Source organism: Elephas maximus, chromosome 7 (assembly GCF_024166365.1).
Source record: "Elephas maximus indicus isolate mEleMax1 chromosome 7, mEleMax1 primary haplotype, whole genome shotgun sequence".
In the NCBI taxonomy this organism is placed as follows: domain Eukaryota; kingdom Metazoa; phylum Chordata; class Mammalia; order Proboscidea; family Elephantidae; genus Elephas; species Elephas maximus.
The window spans coordinates 46906367-46926002 of NC_064825.1; the positions used below are offsets into that span (position 1 = coordinate 46906367).

At 49.2% G+C, this 19636-nt stretch overlaps 1 protein-coding gene across 1 annotated transcript in view; it reads left to right on the forward strand.

Moving 5' to 3' along the window:
* Positions 1-16668, forward strand: part of MAP6 (microtubule associated protein 6) — a 93833-nt gene extending 77165 nt beyond the window's left edge. Inside the window, exon 4 of the mRNA XM_049890679.1 lies at positions 15403-16668. Coding sequence (XP_049746636.1) covers positions 15403-16528 — 1126 coding nt within the window. The 3' untranslated portion in view covers positions 16529-16668. The remainder of the gene's footprint in view (positions 1-15402) is intronic.
* The last annotated feature ends 2968 nt before the right edge of the window (positions 16669-19636 follow it).

Here is a 19636-nt window from a genome sequence, read left to right on the forward strand (position 1 = left end):
AGATTGTCTATGTAACGTGTAGGACACACCTCTCTTGGTGCTATTTCATTCCTGCTGTTAGTAAGAGAATGACAAAAAAGATTCATGTATAGCCAATTGATCGTGACGTGCTTGTGGTTCTGTGCTTGCTCAGAAAAAAAAAAAAAAAAAACTAACAAACAGTTTTTCCAATTATAAATAAATGCTAAAGACGAACACCACTTTCTTGATCTTATTTCCTTGGCGAGGCCCAGCTGAGTAGGTGAAGGAGCCAGCCTTTGCCATTTGAGCCATTCTGCACGAGCTGAGCTGTGCCCTGCAGTTTTCCTGGGGTTCTCCATAATGCAGCTTGACTCTTAGATTGCCTCTCAGATACTAATTGCAAGGAGTCAAAGCTAAGTGTGGGAAAAGCGAAGATGGACCAGGAGACCCACTGACCAACAAGGTAGTGTAACGTTTTCATCCCATGTTGCCGGGGACCAGTGACCGCCTGTGCCTAGCACCACCTCACCAAGCTGGGAGCCTGGGCTCTGACTCTCTACTCCCTCCCTGTCACCTGGCAGAGATGCCTTCACTTACTCGTTTAATCTGTAGCCACTTTGGAGGTTCCACCCTCTGGGGGCTGGCTCACTGTGTGCGTTATGGGGCGCCAAATGGTTGTATGCCTAACATGGGGCTGCAATATAGCCATAAGAGAGGCCCAAGTAAGGCAACAATGGGTTAGGTAGCTGGGAGCTCAGATGAAGAACAGGTTTCTTCCTGCTGGGGTTGGGAAGCACAGAAAGCTCCATGGCAGAGGGGGTCTTGGAGAATGGTGGGATTTGGATATGCAGGGCATGCAGGAGCAGGCCTACAGGCAGGTGAACAGGTATAGGGATGGGAAAGTGTGGGGGCCCGGGTGGGAACCTCAAAGCTAAGGCCAAGTTTGCCTACTTTGATACCCCTGCTGCTGAAGCCTGAGACAAAAGATTTTATACCGTGCATGGTTCTCCTTTCATTTATCTAGCATGCGTTCACTGAGTACCTATTATGTGCCAGACATTGTGCTGGGCACTAGGGAAACCAAGAAGACCAGAACTCAGTCTCTCTGATCACAGTGGTGCATGAAGGGAGAATGCATTCTGGCTGGTTCTGTGAATCAGGGAGGACTTCAGCAGAAGGGTAGTTGTTGATCAGGTGAACTGGGCTGAGGTGGGCCAAGGCATGCCAGACAAAGGGAGCTGCATGAGCAAAGGTGTGGAAGGCACAAACACCGGGTGAGCCCAGGCCCCGGGGGGTAGTTCACTTGGGCAAGGTCAAGGCACAGGCAGAGCTCGGTCATGGAAAGTCCTGGTATCTGCATTCCATATGTCTAGATTGCACCCCATACCCTTGCATGCTCCTCGCCATCATGCTTCTCTCCCTCACCCCACGTCAGGCAACAACCACTGGTCCTCTTTTGCTCTAGGCTAGGAGCTTGAGGGTGGGACGGTTATTCTACTGCTGGTCCCCGATTTCTGGGTTGTGGGGGCAGTGGTAGGAATCGAGGGTCACGTAATGAAAAAACCACTATGTGTTTGTTTTCCAGATGAATAGAAAACATTCTGCCCACCTGCCTGCTTTTGTATGAGGCAGGAAACACAAAATACTGTTCAGTAAATGAAACAAATACATGGAAGTATGTATTATTCGGAGCCCTGGTGGCACAGTGGTTAAAAGCTACGACTGCTAAAGGTTGGCAGTTTGAATCCACCAGCCGCTCCTTGGAAACCCTGTGGGGCAGTTCTACTCTGTCCTATGGGGTCACTATAAGTTGGAAGCGACTCAATGGCAACCGGTTTGGATTTTTGGTTTTATGTATTATTCAGCGTTCTTGATCAATTCAGGGAGAGAGACAAAACAGGGATTGAGAGAGATGGAAAGAAAGGAAGGAAACAGAGATAGACATAGAGACACAGAGAGAAAAAGACACTCAGAAAAACATATATGTGAAGACACTGAGAATGATGTGAGAGATACATTCAAATCATCAGGGAGAGGACAGAAAGGTGAAGAGGCCTTATTAGTGCCGTAGACGCTGCCACGTAATCAGGGTGCGCTCAGAGCCTCATACACCTGCTGTTTCTACCATGCACCCCTGCTGCTGGCAAAGCCCAAGGAGGCAAATATATAACTCATTGCTAATACTGCTTCCCTAAAACAGCAAACCAACAAGCTGAAAACCAGCCCTCTGGTTTTCAAATAGTTATAAATGCATTTTAATTCTTCTTTAGAGTTTGTGAGTTCTTTGTGAAACTCCTCATTTTTTTTTTTTTTAATTAGGGTTTGAAAATTTGTACCTGCTTGTCATAGATTTGAGAAGTATCAAGTTCTATTTCACAAAGGCTATTGAATTTCCTTAGTGGGTCATGGTTTCAAAGTCCTTTCACTGCTAAAAATTCTTAACACAGGTTAGATTTTCAGGACCACAAGTATAAAAGGCTTCTTTGAGGCTGTATCCTGGGGACCATCTCCAGTTAGGGCAAGTCTCCACCCGTGCCCCCCTTGAGGCCAGTAGGTTGGGAGAGCAGCAGCTGTGCACGCAGACAGGCGAGGCAGCTGTTTCAAATTAATGGCACCAACCCTCGCTTAGAACTGTCCTCCCCCCGCTGCCATCTGGTGCATAACACCAAGACCACACTGGAATACCTATAATAAATAACAAGGCAATAGAATTGACACCATTTATGTATTTTACTACTTATTGTGTGAATACTGGTTAGCACTGGCTGTACACTTTAGCGTTTACAAGGTTCATGGATGGCTATCAGTGCTGGCTGTGCGACCCTGTGTCATTCATTTAACTTTGAGCCTTGGTGTCCTGCTCTGAAGATGCACACAGTGATACCCACCTCAGAGGACCAGACTGAGAATGAAATGGCATCGTGACTGTAGGGAACCCGTAGTGGACACTAAATACATGATCGTTTCAGGCCCCTGTCCCTTCCCTTTATAGTATTGAAATGTGTGTTTTCACTCTCTTTCTGGCAACTAGTTACCTCTTAATGATCTCTGACAATACATGAAGTTAATTGAGGTAAATGCTCTGATTAAGAAGATCCCATATAAAGAATTCCAGTTATTAATTACTTGGAGTCCACAGACCTAAATAATATTATTCTAACAATTTATACTGATTGTTGTACAAAGCTGTTGGGTGTCATTCCATTGAACTCACCTAATGTTGTGAAGCAGGTGTTGGCCCCAGGTAACAGGTGAGGAAAGGGATGCTGAAAGGGAACAGGGCACCTGGCCAGCTTAGTCCAGCTTAGAAAGATGAAGGATGGACTGGAGTCCAGGTCTTCTGGCTCCACAGCCTGGGCTGTTTCTCCCACCTCACCTGAAGGAGGCTGGGGCTAGTTAGAAATAAATCAGGTTTCAGACAAGCTGGACTCTTAACTACAAAATGGAGCCTACACCCCTCAGTGCCCTACTCTGGTTGGGCCATCACAGGCCCTCCAGCAGTCTTACCTAATATCCTCTGTAAATTGTGGGATGCAGATACAAACTGGGGTAAAATAAGAATTGGATCATGTCTTCATGCACAACTGGCTCAAATATTTTGACTGAATTGACCAATCATCTCAGCCAAATATGAGTTTTTCTCGTTTGGGTACTAAATTAACTGATTCGTCGGCTGAAGCTTGTGGCTGTTTAATATAATATGATCCAACAGATTTTTCATTTGTAAGAAATATACATGACGCTGGAGACCCCAGGATAAAACTGGCATTCATTACCTGGGGCTTTAGACCAGAGACCACCATTTCGTGCATTTTATTTCAAACCGTGAAACTGAGCTTAAATTTCTGTCCCTTGACCTCATATAGGTGGCCCTCAATTGCTTGTTAATTTGGTATTGCATGTAACTACCTCAACCGTGACATATTACCTGGGGCCAAGGTAGCTTCAGGTGCTGAGATAAGTAAACTAATGCCACTGTTGCTGGGTTAAGGAGCCATAGAGATCTTTAGAACATGCAAATCTGATCTGATCTGGTCATGTCATACCCTGCTAAAAACCATCCCTGGGCTCCTCTCAACTCGCAGAAGCTTATTGTTCCCTCAGTGCACCATGCTGCTTCTCACCTCCATGCCTCTCCCCACGCTGTCCCACCTGCCCAGAATGCCCTTCTGCTTCTCCACCTGGCTAACTCCTACTCATCCTTCAAGACTCCGCTCAGGAGACAGCTCCCGGAAGCCTTTCCCGCACCTCCCAGGCTGGGTAAGATGCTCCCTGTATGTGTCTTCATCATGGAACTTATAACATGTAATGTGTCATCTGCTCTTGTCTGTGTCCCCTCACTATCCTGTATTTTCCCAGGGCAAGAGCCAAGTCCTTCCTGCCCCAACACTTGCTACAGAGGAACGTCTTGTAAAGTGTTTGTTGAATGAATAAATGAATGAGTGAATGAATGACCATGTTCACTAGGTCCACCCAGCTTGTTCCCACAGATGGTGCCTCCACAAGACTTTATCTGCCAGATAGCTGTCCCTGTTCACATGGAAAGAGGCGGTTTTGAGAGAGGTCAAATGGCAACAGGAGAACACAGAGCAATCAATGGCTGGTTTTATGATGGCTGGCCTCTGGAAGGCCAGCAAACCCTTGTGCTTGTAGTAGCTACTTTTTTATGCAGTCCCAACTTCATAAAATCAGGGACTCTTATTAGATTTTGGCTAATCCCACCCTATACCCAGTGCAGAACTCCTGACTTGAGGGTGACAGAGAGATATCATAGGAAGAAAGGCTCAGAATTAGAGCCAACTGGCCTTATTTTAAGGAGACTTGGTGGTGCGATGGTTAAGCGCTTAGCTGCTAACTGAAAGGTCAGCGGTTCAAACCCACCAGCCACTCTGCAGGAGAAAGATGTGGCAGTCTGCTTCTGTAAACCATGTACAGCCTTAGAAACCCTATGGGCAGTTCTAGTCTGTCCTATAAGGTCACTGTCAGTCGGAATCGACTCAAGGCAAGGGGTTTAGTTTTGGTTTGGGCCTTCTTTTAAATGCAAGCTTTACTGTTTACTAGCTGTGTGACTTTGGCTGAGTTTAATTTCTGTGAGCTTCAAAGAAATAATAACGCCATTATCTATCACTGTCCAAATCTATTTGGTTCCCAAATTCAGGAAGTAAGAGTTTGGCCAGCAAAGGGCCCCAGTGTTATCTGAATCTGTTTGATCCAGCTTTTGGGATAGCAGGCGGCAAGATCTCTGATGGGAACGGATACCTGTTTCTGATTCACAGGGGTGTTGCGTGTGCCTCGTTAGGATGCATGCGAACGTCCTCTGTAACCCACCAAGTGGCTTTTCCATGTGAATCCTTGTTGTGAGCACCATTGTCAATAATAGTTTAGTTTTGCTGACCACCACTTACTTCCCTGTTGTTTACCACCCTTGGCCCTGAAGTGGTAGCTGGAGCTAGGGAGGTATGTTCGCTCCCTCTGCCCCACAACCGAAACCCCGGTGGCGTAGTGGTTAAGAGCTACGGCTACTAACCAAAAGGTTGGTATTTCCAATCTACCAGGCACTCCTTGGAAACTCTATGGGGCAGTTCTACTCTGTCCTATAGGGTCGCTGTGCCCCACAACAGCCTGAGATAAAGCCCACCTAGTGCTGGTCCTCCCTTCCCCCAGCCCATCGCCTGGTCCTGCTTCTCTGAGCAATGCTATAAATCACCTGGGGCACTTCCATTTCTGCAATTACACGTTCATTTTTATTGATCCCCTCTGGACACATGAGACCAATTGTGATTAATTGCTCAGGATCCCATCCTTTGCTTTAGCAGGGGAGGGGACAAAAATTGATTTGCAAGTTCCCGGGAGCATGGAGCTAGACAAGAACTGAGCCTTTACTGTCTGGTTATGTTCTTACAGCAGCTTACATTTTAAAAAGGGCCATTAGCAGGATTATCAGATTTCTGGCAGCCCATTGAGACAAGCAGCTGTACCCTTGCCTGTGCCTTCCTGGCATTAAAGCAACCACGGATGCTTTTTAAAAATATTTACTATATAATTGGGAATTTATTTAGTTCTTCTTAGCCACTCAGAAGGAACCCTAGTGGTATAGTGGTTAAACGCTCAGCTGCTAACCAAAAGGTCGGCAGCTCAAACCTACCAGCCACTCTGCAGGAGAAAGACGGTGGCAATCTGCTCCCATAAAGATTTACAGCCTCGGAAACCCTATGAGGCAGTTCTACTCTGTCTGTAGGGTTGCTATGAGTCAGAATTGACTGGACAGCAATGGGTTTGGCTTTAGCAGGTTAAATCTAGAAAAGGTATTTAAGAGTAGGAAAAAAGTCACAAGGTAGAAATCATAACCAACTAGTCCAACCATTTCCCTATTCTTGAAAATAATGTATCTGCTTGGAGGTAACCTGGAGTAGTGAGAAAAGGCCTTGAACTATGAATCTGCCCCAGATCTCTGGTTCCACTGCTGTAAAATACAGAATTGGCACACCCTAGGGGAAGGGAACGAACACTTATTTGACTTTTACACACTTGATCTCACTTATTCTCACAATGGAGCCCTGGAGGCACAGTGGTTAAGAGCTCAGCTGCTAACCAAAAAGTTAGCAGTTCGAATCCACCAGCCACTCCTTGGAAACCCAATGGGGCAGTTCTACTCTGCCCTGTAGGGTCACTATGAGTCGGAATCGACTTGACAATTGCAACAGGTAGCCTCACAATAGGGCTATAGTGCCTGTAGGGATTTTCCCCGTTTGTGGCTGAAGAAATCAAAACCCGGTGATTAAGTAACAAAGTCACACAACTGTATGTGGTGAGGCAGGATCTCAACCCAGGTTTGTGTGACCCTAAAACCCATTCTCTGTCCAGTACTTGAGACCATCTATCTCTAGGGCTCCTCTTGTGAAGAAGATGTTGGTCCTTCTGAAACAGTTGTCTCTTCATCCTGCCCCTCCCTTGCTCTGAAACTGTCAATGCATCAGATGAAGGTCACAGATGCTGAGTTTGATCAGGACAGTTCACTACCCCCGACCCCCACCCAGAATTAAGCCTCATGGTGGCAGCATTCCCCCCCCACCCCCCGCCTTGGTCCTAGTTGCTTTTCCTGTGGCTATGAGAGTCTCACCTGAGTGGACTCTGTATAGCCCAGGCTGGCAGGCTGAGTCAGCAGCTGCACAGGTGGGGACTGCTGGTATGGGTGTGGATGGGCCCTCTTGGGCTAAGATGCCACTGCTTCCTGGGGCCATCTTCTTTCTCAGGGTCTGCTGCATGCCAGGAGGCAAACCTGCAGGGCCCACATGGAATGCAGGCAGGAAGGGCTGAGGCAAAGCGGGGCTGGCCAGGCTGGCTGTTGGGGGCCAGAGGGGAACTCTCTCAGAAGATGCAGTTGGGAGCTCTGTGCTGGGGACCTGCAGAGGTCATTGGCCCCAGCTTCTCGCACCAGGCAGAGCCAAGTCTGGAGCATCTCAAGCCAAACCCAGTTCAGACATCTACAGACAAGTCTGGAATCTCTGTATTTGAAGTCATGCCCTTGAAGGGTATTGTTGTAGAGTAGAAAGAGCTCAAGTTAAGTCTGTCATCCTCAGTTAAGGTCCTGACATTGCCTCATGCTCGCTATGTGACCTTAGGCAATTTTCTTCACCTTTCTGAGCCCAGTTTCCACAGCTAGAAAATGGAGGCAGGGATGATCCCTATCTGCCTGGCTGACCGGGTTGTTGTGAATGTGAAATGTCAAGTTTTTATAAAGTCCTCCTAGAACACCATAAAGAGATGTTACAATTTGGGAGGACAAAAAGGTGCTAAGGCAGCTAAAAATAGGGAAACATCTATAGGGCATGTGAATGTAGTTGTTAGAATGTGATCTTGGGTGTAGGCCTCCTACTATGTACCATGGCCCTACGCTAGAGCTCTCAGTTCTCCGCTGTATTCAAGGGCCTAGCACATAATAGGCGTTGATGAAATGTTTGTAGGAGGAAGGAGCGAGAAAGAGAGGGAGGGATGGAGGGAGGGAGGGAGGGAGGGAGAGAGGAAAGAAAGATGAAGCAAAACATGGTATCTGCCCTCAAAGAGCCCCAATCTGACCAGGCAGCTAGGATGCAGTTGGCAATTGATCTGATGAGGCTGGGGGGTAGGTGGGGTGTGTGGCTAGGAACCACAGAATAAGGAGGACTCAACCCATAGAGATGGTGGGTTGGAGATGCTTCCATTGAGGAAGTAACCCTGGAACTGAATACTCACTCACTGAGAAGAGGTTTCCTAGGTAGACGGGAAGAAAGAAGTGTTCTGGCAGCCAACATTGTTGTGCCTGAGAGAAAGCTAAAGAAGCTGAGGGCTACATTAATGGAGATGTAGACTCCAGGGCTGAGGTGGGTGGTCCCACTTGGAGACCACAACTGCAATATTGCTTTCAGTTCTGGGGGTCACACTTTCCCAGGGATGGGAACTACCTGAAATGTATTATAAGGAGAACGGTCCGGATAGTGAGGGCCCCAGACACCAGGTGTCTGAGCTGTTCTGGGGTATGTCTTACTCAGAGAAGTCATGAAGAGGGTTGCAATCACTGCCCCCCTTCAAGTATCTGAAAGGCTATCCTGGGGCAGATGGCTCAGTGTTACCTGAAAGGGTGACCCCGGGCCACAAAACTGGCAACAGTGCAGGGATGGGAGGGAAGTAGGCTGACTGAAACACAGGTTTCTTCTCAGGGTCTAAACACTCAGGCCCACTGTGGAGCAGGCTGCCTCACACGGGCCTGTGGTACCCCAACTGGGGTGGTCTGAACAGTGGCCAGGCAGCCAGATGGCAGGAATCTTGCAGCACAGGTTCTGGAGACCTGGTGACCCTTCAGGCCTGTCGTTCCAGCCTGGGGGCCTCTGATCTGCCTCTATGGAGTTATGCTTTCATGGAACAGAGAGAGAAGACTTCCAGGAAAGTGTTATCTTTGCCCCTGAAGGGATCTTTGAACCTCTCTGTGAAGAGACACAGGCTGATAAGGAGCTGTTGGAGCCAGGGCTGGTGGTGGCAGTGCCTCTACACTGAGGGTGTTCACCATGCATGTTTGCAGGTCACCTCCTGACACACTGGGAACTCCTCAACCCGGGGGCCGCGTCTCATTCAGTGCTGGGCCCCAGCACAGGGCCTAACACCCAGCTGGTGCTCAGTAGATTTTATCCAATGAATGAATAAAAGAGAATGAAGAGAAAAAGCCACACACCAGCCATCCATTAATCCCACAAATATCTGCCAGGTACTACTACGTGCCAGACACTGGGCTAGATACTCGTGATGCAAAGATGAACAAAACACAGCCCACAGTCTAGAGGGAGAGGCAGATAATTATCAGACAACAGGATAATTGCTAAAATGGAGGCTACCACGGAGTCCTGGGGTGAGGGAGGGGGGGTTGGATGAGAGAAGCGAGAGCGAGAGCAAGAGTTCTTGTTTGGAGGACTTCTTGTCTGAAGGACTTCTTATCTCCCGCAGTGTCTTCATAAGAATAATGAGCCTTTCAAAGATGATTTCCCTGGCAATCCCATTTGGGTGGCTGCACTTCCAGTCCCCGTGTTGGGAAGCTTTGTCAGTGTCTGGGAAATGTGGGTGCTTGTCATAGACTCATGGAGGCAGGCAAGAGGGGAGCAAAGCATGAAATCATGCTGTACATTGTCCCTCCCACCTCCTGCCAAGGACCCCATGGCGCATTGGCCTGGGCTGCACTCAGCCCCTTCTGCCCATCTTGGGCCTGAGTGTGTTTACTGCATCCCTCCCACCCACCCTCAGAGATGTTGAGGCCTGTGTTTTAGTCCTCGGCCTGGTGTCCATTAGCTGTGTGGCTGTGGGAGAGTCGCTTGTCCACTATGGGCAAGACAAGGTCCAACCCCTGGAGCAAGGCCCCACCTCTGGGCTGCCTTGATGGTATATCTGGAAACAGTCTGGGAAGAAAAGACACATGGGTGGATTATGGGATGAGAATTGTATGCAAGGGCAGGAAAGGGTAGGGAATAAAGCCGTTTCTCCAGGTAATCAAGGGCAGGGCTCCATAATCATGCTTCCAGACTCTAGTGAAGCATGGATCTAGTGTCAGTGTGTGCCCAGGAGGCACTGCCTGTCACCATGGAAACAGGACAAGGGTAGAAAATGTGTGTGAGACTTAGGATGTCTTGTGTAGTGTTGGAACATTAAACGTCACAAACAGAACAAAGTATGGCATAGAAAAGGCTCTCTTTCATTCATTCAGCATGTATTTATTCAAGTCCTTCCCTGGGTCACGTACTATTGTAGGTACCAGGGATACAATAATGTACAAAACTGATATGATCCCTCCCATCTGAACACTTCAGTCTAGTGTAGGAAACCTTAATTCACAAGAATGTGAATAACTAGCTGTGATAAAGACTAGGAAAGAAAGTCCCAGGGACTGGGAGAACTTGTAACAGGAGCCCTGGCCTGGTCTAGGGGTCAGGGTAGATGTCCCTGGGGAAGTGCTCCAGTGAGCTGAAAGCTAGAGGATGAACAGGTGTTAACCAGGTGAAGAGGGTGCAAGAGGATGTCCCAGGAGGAGGCAAGAGCACATACAAAGCATGAAGTGGGAAGCAGTAGGGGGTGCTGAAGAACAGAACAAAGTCCTCAGAGGCTCAGGCACTTAGAGCCACAGAGGGCAACAGAAGCAGGCTGGTCGGCTAGGTGGGGTCTTGTGACAGACTTTTCTCTGTATTCTTAGTGCAAGGAGAAGCCATCGGAAGATTGTAAGCAAAGAAGAGACGTGATTGAGTTTGCTTTCTTTGAAAGATCATTTAGATGTCTGTATGAACAATGGATTGGGGGAGAGCAAGAATAGACGGGGCAGGGAATACCAATTAGGAGGCTGTTACGGTGGTCCAGAGAGATGATGGCTTGTGAGTTGGGGGTGGCAAGGGAAATTGGAACAATTCAAGAGATAAATGTTAGGAGCTGGAACAGATGGGACTTGGGTTGGGTGAGGGTTTTGAGGGAGATGAAGGTATCAAGGATGACTCCAGTTTCTGGCTAGGGTGATGGGATAGAATATGAACCAGGTTTCAGCAATAATAATTCAACAAATCTTTGTGTTTGGCCATCTTTGTGCCTGCCTTCAGGGAGTACATATGATGGGAGAAACTGACGTGTTGCTGGGATAACCGTGAATGTGGAGAAAGAGACTGTCAAATGGTGCTACAAGGAGATACAGACCAAAGCTATTTGGAGAGAGGAATACAGGAAAACCTTATAAGAAGGTGGGGTCTGAGCTGAGCCTTCAAGGATCAGCAAGGCTTCAACAGGGAACAGTGGGTTGGAGAAGGCAGTCCAGGAAGCAGAAAAAAAGATGTGGCATTGGGAGCACGTAAGACAGCATGTGGGACAGCCGAGGAAAGTACAAGGAGGGTGACATCACAGGGCTGGCCACCAACTTCCCTTCCTTCCCCAGGGCTGCCTTGAAAGTCTGGTGAGATGATGTGACAAGTGTGTGAGCATTTTGTAAACTGCTATTATAGTTATTGTAGTAATGGACTAATTTGTGAGGTATTTTAATGCTTCTAAACATTCTACAAATATCAGTATTATTTCAGATCCCTGCCTAACAGGGTCTTCCAATTCTCTGTTATGGTAATAGTCCCTGATATTTGTATTGTTATCGCATTTTACAGGTGAGGAAACTGAGGTCTGTTGTGGTTGTCCTTATGGTTGTCATTATCCAAGATCTCACAGGCAAGAAGCAGCACAGAAGCCAAGATAAGCCCAGCAGGTTATTCTAGATTCTGAGAGGGCAGCGCATTCAGGGCACACAGGCTAGAAGGTAGAAGAGGCTGTGTCATATGCCATCTTGAGAAGATTTGCAGCTGGCTCACAGCACCAGATTTGGTTGTGCAGGTTGGGCCACGCCCAAGAACAGCCAGCCTGTGGTCTGATGGGGCTGGATCCAGCCTGGCTGTGCTCTCCCAGCCATGGGCCAGCCTCAACCCTAAGGAGGGGGCATTGTCTCATTCACACAGAGAGTACTGGGAGTGCTGCTGTGGCCTTCTGCTGCCTGCTGCAAGTGGTGGGGCACTTTACAGGTGGGGAAGCTGGGCAGAGAACTGTAGAACCAAGTGATGATTGTTGTTGTCATTCATTAGGTGTCGTCATCAAGTCAATTCCGACTCGTAGTGACCCTATAGGACAAGGTAGAACTGCCCCATATGGTTTCCTAGGCTGTAATCTTTATGTATAGAAAAAGCAGATCGCCAGGTCTTTTCTCTCGGGGGAGCGCTGATGGGTTCAAACAGCTGACTTTTGGGTTAGCAGCCAAGCTCTTAACCCTTGCACCACCAGGGCTCCTTATGTGATGATTAGTAAGTGTCAATGAGAGTTTTTGGTGCCCTTAAGGGCAGTTTTGTGCACAGAGAAACCTGAGGCTGTTTTCATTTTAAAATGAGCGCTTAATTTATAAAAGCAACTAATCCAAAAAGCTAGTAAAATTTAACAAGCCCTTTTAAGGGGAGGTTTGCAAACTAATTCAATTCCCCAAAGTCATTTAAATTAAATTATAAATAATTTAAACTAAATTAGTTTTAAAACCTGGTAACTATTGGGTTGTTGTAAAAGTCCCAGCACTGTTTACAAAAACTTATAAAATTGGCTTACATCTTTCAACTTCAAATAATAAGTCTAAATTATTCTGTTACATTGTTTATGTCAAAATCACAACACTAAGCTGTTATATATTCTAATATGCCAAATTACCTTAAACATTACAAATACTTAGGGCAATATCAACACGTATTTTTTCTAAATTTAATACCAAAAAAAGATTAATATTTGGGGTTTGGTTTAATTCATCATCTTAATTCTAAACCTTTCCATGATTAAAGACGCTTAACCCACTAGTGAAACAAGTTTACCAAGCAAAGCAGCCTAGGGTTACGTACCCAAGCAAAGCTGGGATTACCTCAGAGCTGGCTTAGGAGTGTCCATCAGACAAAAATTCAGGGCGCAACTTTGGAGCCAATCGTGCATCCAGGAAAATGTATTTTGTGACTCGGGCTTCCAGGCTGACCCTCTTTATAACCTCCATGCCAGCAGGGGTCTCTGAGTCCATGTTCTGCCAATGGGGTTGGCTTTGCAACCCAAGCACCCTGAGATCAAGTTAAGCCTTGGTCAACTTCTTTTGTCCCCTCTCTCAGCTTCATCACCCCCTTCAGGATGACACCACTGAGGTTGTGTCACTATCTGATAGGATTCATCTAATCACTTTCCTGCTAGAGTCTATTCTGAATTAAGTATTTTTCCTCTCCTGCCAAGCACCAGCTATTGGAGGTAATTTAATGCCATCCTTGAATTCGGCACGTTTCTCATGGGCTTGCCTGGCTCTCTCCACACACACTAAGGTCATGCTGAAGGCAGCCAGCTGGGTCCGTCTGTCCAGAGCAGCTGTGCTCTGTGTCATGCTGAGCCAGGAAGCTGGCCTGGCCCCCTTCCTCCACTGTGGTATTTAGAGACATCAAGAGGGACTGGGCGGGTAGGCTGCCCATTCCACTGTGTACTCTGCTGACAGCTGTCAGCCCTCTAGCAGCAAAAAATGCTGAAGACATTGAGAAGCTTTCTGGATCCGGAAGACATATCGGAATAAAAATAGTCCCAATATGTGTGACTTTTTTCTAAGTAAATAGGAAAATAATCATAATACTACCTAATAATACCAGGGCAGAAAGTACTCTACTTACATGTTCTCTAGTTCATAAATATCATTATACCCAATGAATGGATGATATACCTGAGACCCACAGAGATGAAACTATAACAAGCTAAGAAAGTATAAGCAAGTAAAGGTTTTATTGGACCAGCTTTAATAAATAAGACATCATCCTAAAATCCATTAGGAATTGTTAAAATGCTAGTGGTTTTAAGCTTAAAGACTTGGTTGGCCACAAAGTGTAAACGAGTTATAGCAATCGTGTATTGAGCATGTACTATGTGCCAGGCACTCCAAGGGAAGGAGCACAGGCTCCAGGATTGGAAGCACCCAGACTCTAGTCCAGGCAGGCCCCCCTCACTTTCCACATCACTTGCCCTCTTCAGACCTCAGTTTCTTCATCAGACACATAGAGATCATAAAATCCTCCCTGGGTGTTTCACAGGGTGCTCATAGTCCCGGGGCCTCGGAAAGGTCAAGGTCCTGTGATCCCAGAGCCTATGAAAGATCAAGGTTCCATGGACCCAGGGCCTCCAAAGGATCAAGGTCCTATGGTCCCAGAGCTTCTGAAGGATCAAGGTCCTGTGGTCCCTAAACAAGTCAAGGAGATGTGGAAAGAAGCTATTTGGAATGTAGAGTGCACTGAAGGTGTGCAGGGCTTGTGATACTGAGCAACGCCGCTTTTCAATGGCGACTCTCAGCACAGAAGGAGCACGCATTCTAAACAGACAGCTCCAGACTGCCCCAGCTGAGCACGGCAATGTTCGCCTTTGCGTGTCAATGATGCCACGTGCCACCCATGATATGGATGGACCAGAGGCCAAGCAAAGCAACGTAGGGTAGGGTAGCAGCCCATGAGGATTCTGTTGAGAGGCTTGGACTCTTGGCTGTAACGAAATAAGCCCAGCAGCCTTGCAGTAAGCAACGGGAAGAGCCTGAGAAGAGTAAAGTGAGGGGAGGAGAGGAGAAAGCTGGAAGTGGGCTGGATTGAGGGAATCAGGGCCTTTTCACTGCCTGGGAGTCCCAGCCAGTGGCCTACCAAAGTCAAGTGGAGGTGATGGGAGCGGTCCACCCTGGGTGCAGGCAATAATGGGGTGCATTTCTATAGAGAATTTAAAAGCAATAATAAAACCAATTAAAAGCTGGTCTGCTTTTTTTTTTTTTTTTATGTGCTGGCAATTCTAAACAATGTCAGATAAAATACACCTCCCCCTGCAGGTGAGGTAGATGGGAGCACATTTCCACTGCCCCAATTGTTGGTACGCCATGGGCCCTTTGCTCCTCCCTCCCTACACTCAGCCCTTAAGGGGGTCAGGGGAAGGGAAGGAACCTTGGAAGGACCTGAGAACAAGGAAGGAACACCCTGGCCGGTAGGGTTATCTGATTGGACAGCTAAAATAGGACTCCTAGGATGGACCCAACTATCCTGAAGGAAGGAAGGGCCTGGGTTGGGTGGAATGTTGGGATGCCTACTGGAGGACTCTGAGTCCAGCTATAGTACTGCTATCACTACCAGGGTACCACCCTCTGTGCCACGTGCAGGTTATAATCAATTGGCAAGCACAATGAATGATTCCTGAGCCTACCCCTCCCCACAGCCATGGTCTATACTAAGGTCATGGAAATCAGATTCTCCTCCTGGCTCTCCAGCAAGAGCTGCCCTGCCCAGGCTCCACTAGGCCAAGACTTATCAGGCAATCTGTGCTCTGCCCCATCCCTGGTCTGAGCACTGGCTCTCACAGTGACCACCTCTCTCTCCTTTGCAGGAGTCTGGATCAACCTGCCGGTGATTCACAGGAGAATCGAGGTCCTATAGCCCCAGAGCCAGACAAGGATCAAGGACTCATAGTTCCAGGGCCTCTGAAAGGTCAAGGTCCTGTGATCCCAGAGCCTACGAAAGATCAAGGTTCCACAGACCCAGGACCTCCAAAGGATCAAGGTCCTATGGTCCCAGAGCCTCTGAAGGATCAAGGTCCCGTGGTCCCAGAGCCTCTGAAAGATCAAGGTCCCGTGGTCCCAGAGCCTCTGAAGGATCAAGGTCCCGTGGTCCCAGAGCCTCTGAAGGATCAAGGTCCCGTGGTCCCAGAGCCTCTGAAAGATCAAGGTCCTGTGGTCCCAGAGCTGCTAAAGGATCAAGGTCCTGTGGTCCCAACACAAGTCAAGGATCAAGATTGTGTGGTGCCTGAGCCTTTAAAGAATGAAGGTCCCATGATCTCAGCGCCAGTCAAGGACCACAGTCCCATGGTCCCCATTTCTCTAAAGAATCAAAGTCCAATGATCCCAGAAAGAGTCCAGAAGCAAGGTTCTATGGCACCTGAGCCCCTGAAGGACCAAAGCCCAGTGGTCCCTGAGTGTGAGAAGACTCAAGGTCCCTTGGCCCCAGCACCGGTCAAGGATCAAGGCCCCATGGTCCCAGAGTATCTGAAGGATCAAAGTCCCATGCTCATAGCACCTATAGAGAATCAAGGTCCTGTGGTCTCTGACCCTATAAAGAATCAAGGTTTAGTGGCTCCAGAGCAGCTGAAGGACCACGATTCTGTGGTTGTGGCACCTGTAAAGATTCAAGGTCCTGTGGGCCCTGACACTGTGAAGAATCAAGGTCCCATGATCCCAGCCCTAGTCAAGGATCAAGATCCCACGGTTCCAGAGCCTCCAAAGAATCAAGGCCCTGTGATACCTGAGCCTGTGAAGGATCAAGTTCCTATAATCCCGGGGCCTCTGAAAGAACAAGATCCTCTAGTGCCAGCACCAGCAAAGGACCAAGGTCCTATGGTCCCTGAACGTCTGAAGACTCAAGGTCCCAGGGGCCTAGAGCTACCCACTGTCTCACCTCCACCCCCAGTCGTGATCCCAACTGTCCCCCATTCGGAATATATTGAGGATTCCCCTTGACACTCACCCCGCTGACATGCCAATGAAGGAACTAGCAGTGAATGTGCTCCCCTCCCAGGGCAGTAAAGACATATATTTAATCTGCATGAAACACGTACCATATAGTCTTGCTGGAATCTAATAAAACTGGTCACCCTGGCTCAGCACTGTCTCTCACTGGTTCTTTGTGTGTGTGTGTGTGTGTGTGTGCGCGCGCGTGCGTGCGTATGTGTATGTGTGCGTAGGGCTCTGCATTCACCCAACTAGACCAGAGGAATCTGAGAAATCCCCAGCTCCTCTGAGTTGTCAGCATGAGATAGGAGTGGCAGGAGATGCTAGGATACTGAAGACAGGACCCCATCATCCAGTTGTGGGGCAGGACAAGGCAGGGTCAGATCCCATGAAAGCCTAGCAAGAGGTGCCAAATCCCAGCAGGTTGAGCCCTGTGTGAGTCAGAGTCGAAGTCTGCAGAGGAAACAGGAATAGGGACACAGTTGGCCCAGGGTAATTATGGGTGACAGTTGTTTTCCAAAGGTTCAGTCTTAAAGTTCATTCAGAGGCCAAACTTGAGAAAACCAGACCTTTAGTCTTAAGTCCCTGTACACTTACGAGGGCAGAACCTAACCGGGGCAGCTCACCCAGGAGCTTCTAAAAAATACCTGAAGTCCCCCATTCATTCATTCATGCAGCAGACTTTTCTTTAGCACTTACTTTGTGCCAGGCTCAGTACCAAGCGTTGGGGTCACCATAGTAAAGAAGTCGCAGCTTTATGACACAATATTATGTGTGGAATGAGGGCCTAGGACTAGGAAAGGCCTGGCTTTTCGAGTACAGTGAAGTGGGAACACCTAGTTAAAGGCAATCAGGAAGTCTTCCTGAAGAAAGTGAAGTTCAGACAGGGTGATGGACCGCCCAGGCATGGATGGAAAGGGGCAACATGGGTGTGGCTGCAGGGCCAGGGTAAACTCCTCTCCCTCTGAAAGTCACTGAATGAAAGGAACCTAGTTTGCCTAAGGGCTTGACCCAGGATATAGCAGGTCTCTATGGCAGAAAATTGGGACCAGGTAGGGATGACCAGTTTTCTGAATCCCAGGACCTTGGGGAGGGAGGAGGCTGGAACCAGGGGACCCACTGTGTGGCCTGTGTGGAGCTGACAGGCTTAGGGAGAATCACAGCTAGGCCATGGGAAGAGGACTGAAAAGCTGCCAGCAAGCCTGAAGCTCAGCATTGGTTAGGGATGGTCATGCAAGGATACCACTGGTGTGGGCCACAAGACTGTGTGGCAGCTTCCCTTTTAAAACCATGCCCAGAGCTGCAGGTGGGGGAGGTTCCATTGTTGCCCCACCAAAGCTGGGTCCCAAGGAACACTCCCACCCCTTTATAAAAGCTGGGTCCCACTGTAGACACTAATTTCTTTTCGAGGTCCGTTTTAAAGAACTCCAGTTTTCTGAGCAAGCCTTCCCCATCCAACTGTCCCCACGCCTGCCTCCTCACCCTACTCCCAACAGCACCAGGGTTTTCTGCCCCCAAGTCACCTCTATAACCCCTTTCCTCTGCACGTGAGGTCTCTTCCTGGCACAACACAGAAGAAGCCCCTCATGTGAGTTCTAATAGGCCAGGGACCTGCAGACAAGGAAAGGCCTCCTTAAGGCTAAAGGAGTATGTGGATGCTTCTCTCCTGCCTTCAGTTTGCCCTCTGACCCACACACTTGGTCCCTTGACACACACCTCCCCAGGGTCTTGGAGACATCCAGAGAAGTCCAGGAGGCCATTGGTTACCACCAGGGCTCTTAAAGTCAGCTGCCTTTGTCGGGGGGGGGGGGCGGGGGGGTTGAGATGAGGGGAGGGGCTTGAGGGAGGATGGTCACTGAAGCCCCACTCAGGGGAGGTTGAGCTCCCCCAGGGACAAGTGTACAGAATAGATAGAAGTAGGCTCAATTCAAAACTCTGGAGACATTTAACAGGTGGGAAGAGACGTGCTCAAAGTAAGCTGAGGACTCGCCCAGACCTGTAAGGAGAACCCAGGGGCCTGGGCTGCCGGGAGTGATTCAGTAAGGAGTGATGCGCAGTGTCTAAAGCTGAGATAGTGGAAAGGAGGACAGAGGAACTGGCTGTTACACGTGGCAGCTTCCACTTGGGAGCCAGGCAGGCCTGAGCTACAGCCCGGCAACAGCCACTTCAATTCCCTCACTTGTAAAACGGTCTAGACGGATTAGAGAGCCTGAGGCGGAAAACCTCCAAATCCAGGGTGGAGCCGCAAGGCTCAGAGCCTAGGAGCGCAGGCCACCCCTGCCCACCGCGCCCAGTCCAGTCCTCCTCTGCGTAGAAAGAATACCCAGTGAGGGAAGGCGATCAGCTCAGGGCCTCCCCATGGCCTGGAGCCGGGAAAGGCGGAAAATGAACTAGTCTTTCTTTGGAGTTCTCAGACACAGCCTACATTCATGGCCTCTAGCAGCTATTTGCCAGCCCCACCTCCATCATCCATCATCTCCACTCCTGGGCGAGGGCTGGCCGGCGGGCGACAGCGTAGCGGATCATGATAAACGACAACGGCCGCTCCGGGTCCTCCACCGTCACAGATGCCGCTGGCCTGGGGGAGGGGGGCAGACGGCCCCTGGGGTCGGGGTGGAAGCGGCGCCCCTTGCCGGGCCCGAGCCGGGTAGCCTCGGGAAGTCCCCAGGACGCGCTGAGGCTGCCGGGACCGGGTGGGGAAGGCGGGGTCTCCGGAAGGGGAGACAGCGCCCGCCCAGGGCAAATCCGACCTGCTGGGACCCCAGGCCCCTACTTCGACTCAGATCAATCAGCATCGGAGCCCGCCAGCTGGAATCCTTCCCGAAGAGGCCCAGACAGAGGATGGCGGACTCTAGACGTCTAAGCCCACGGAGCCCGCGAACCTGGCTCTCGGCTCAGAATCTTAGAGCGCAGGACCCCGAGCCGGAATCCTCTAGCCTCACGGCCCCAGCCCACAGCGTCTGCGCACTTGCACACCTCCGCGCCCGGGGGCTCATTCACTGTCCGGGTTCCCGGGCAGCGGTTCCAGGGGTAGTTTCCCTGGACCTGGGCTTCGGGCTCCAGCCGGTGGAGCCAGGCTCCCGCAGACCTTGGGGTACCAGTCGTGCCCGTCGGAAG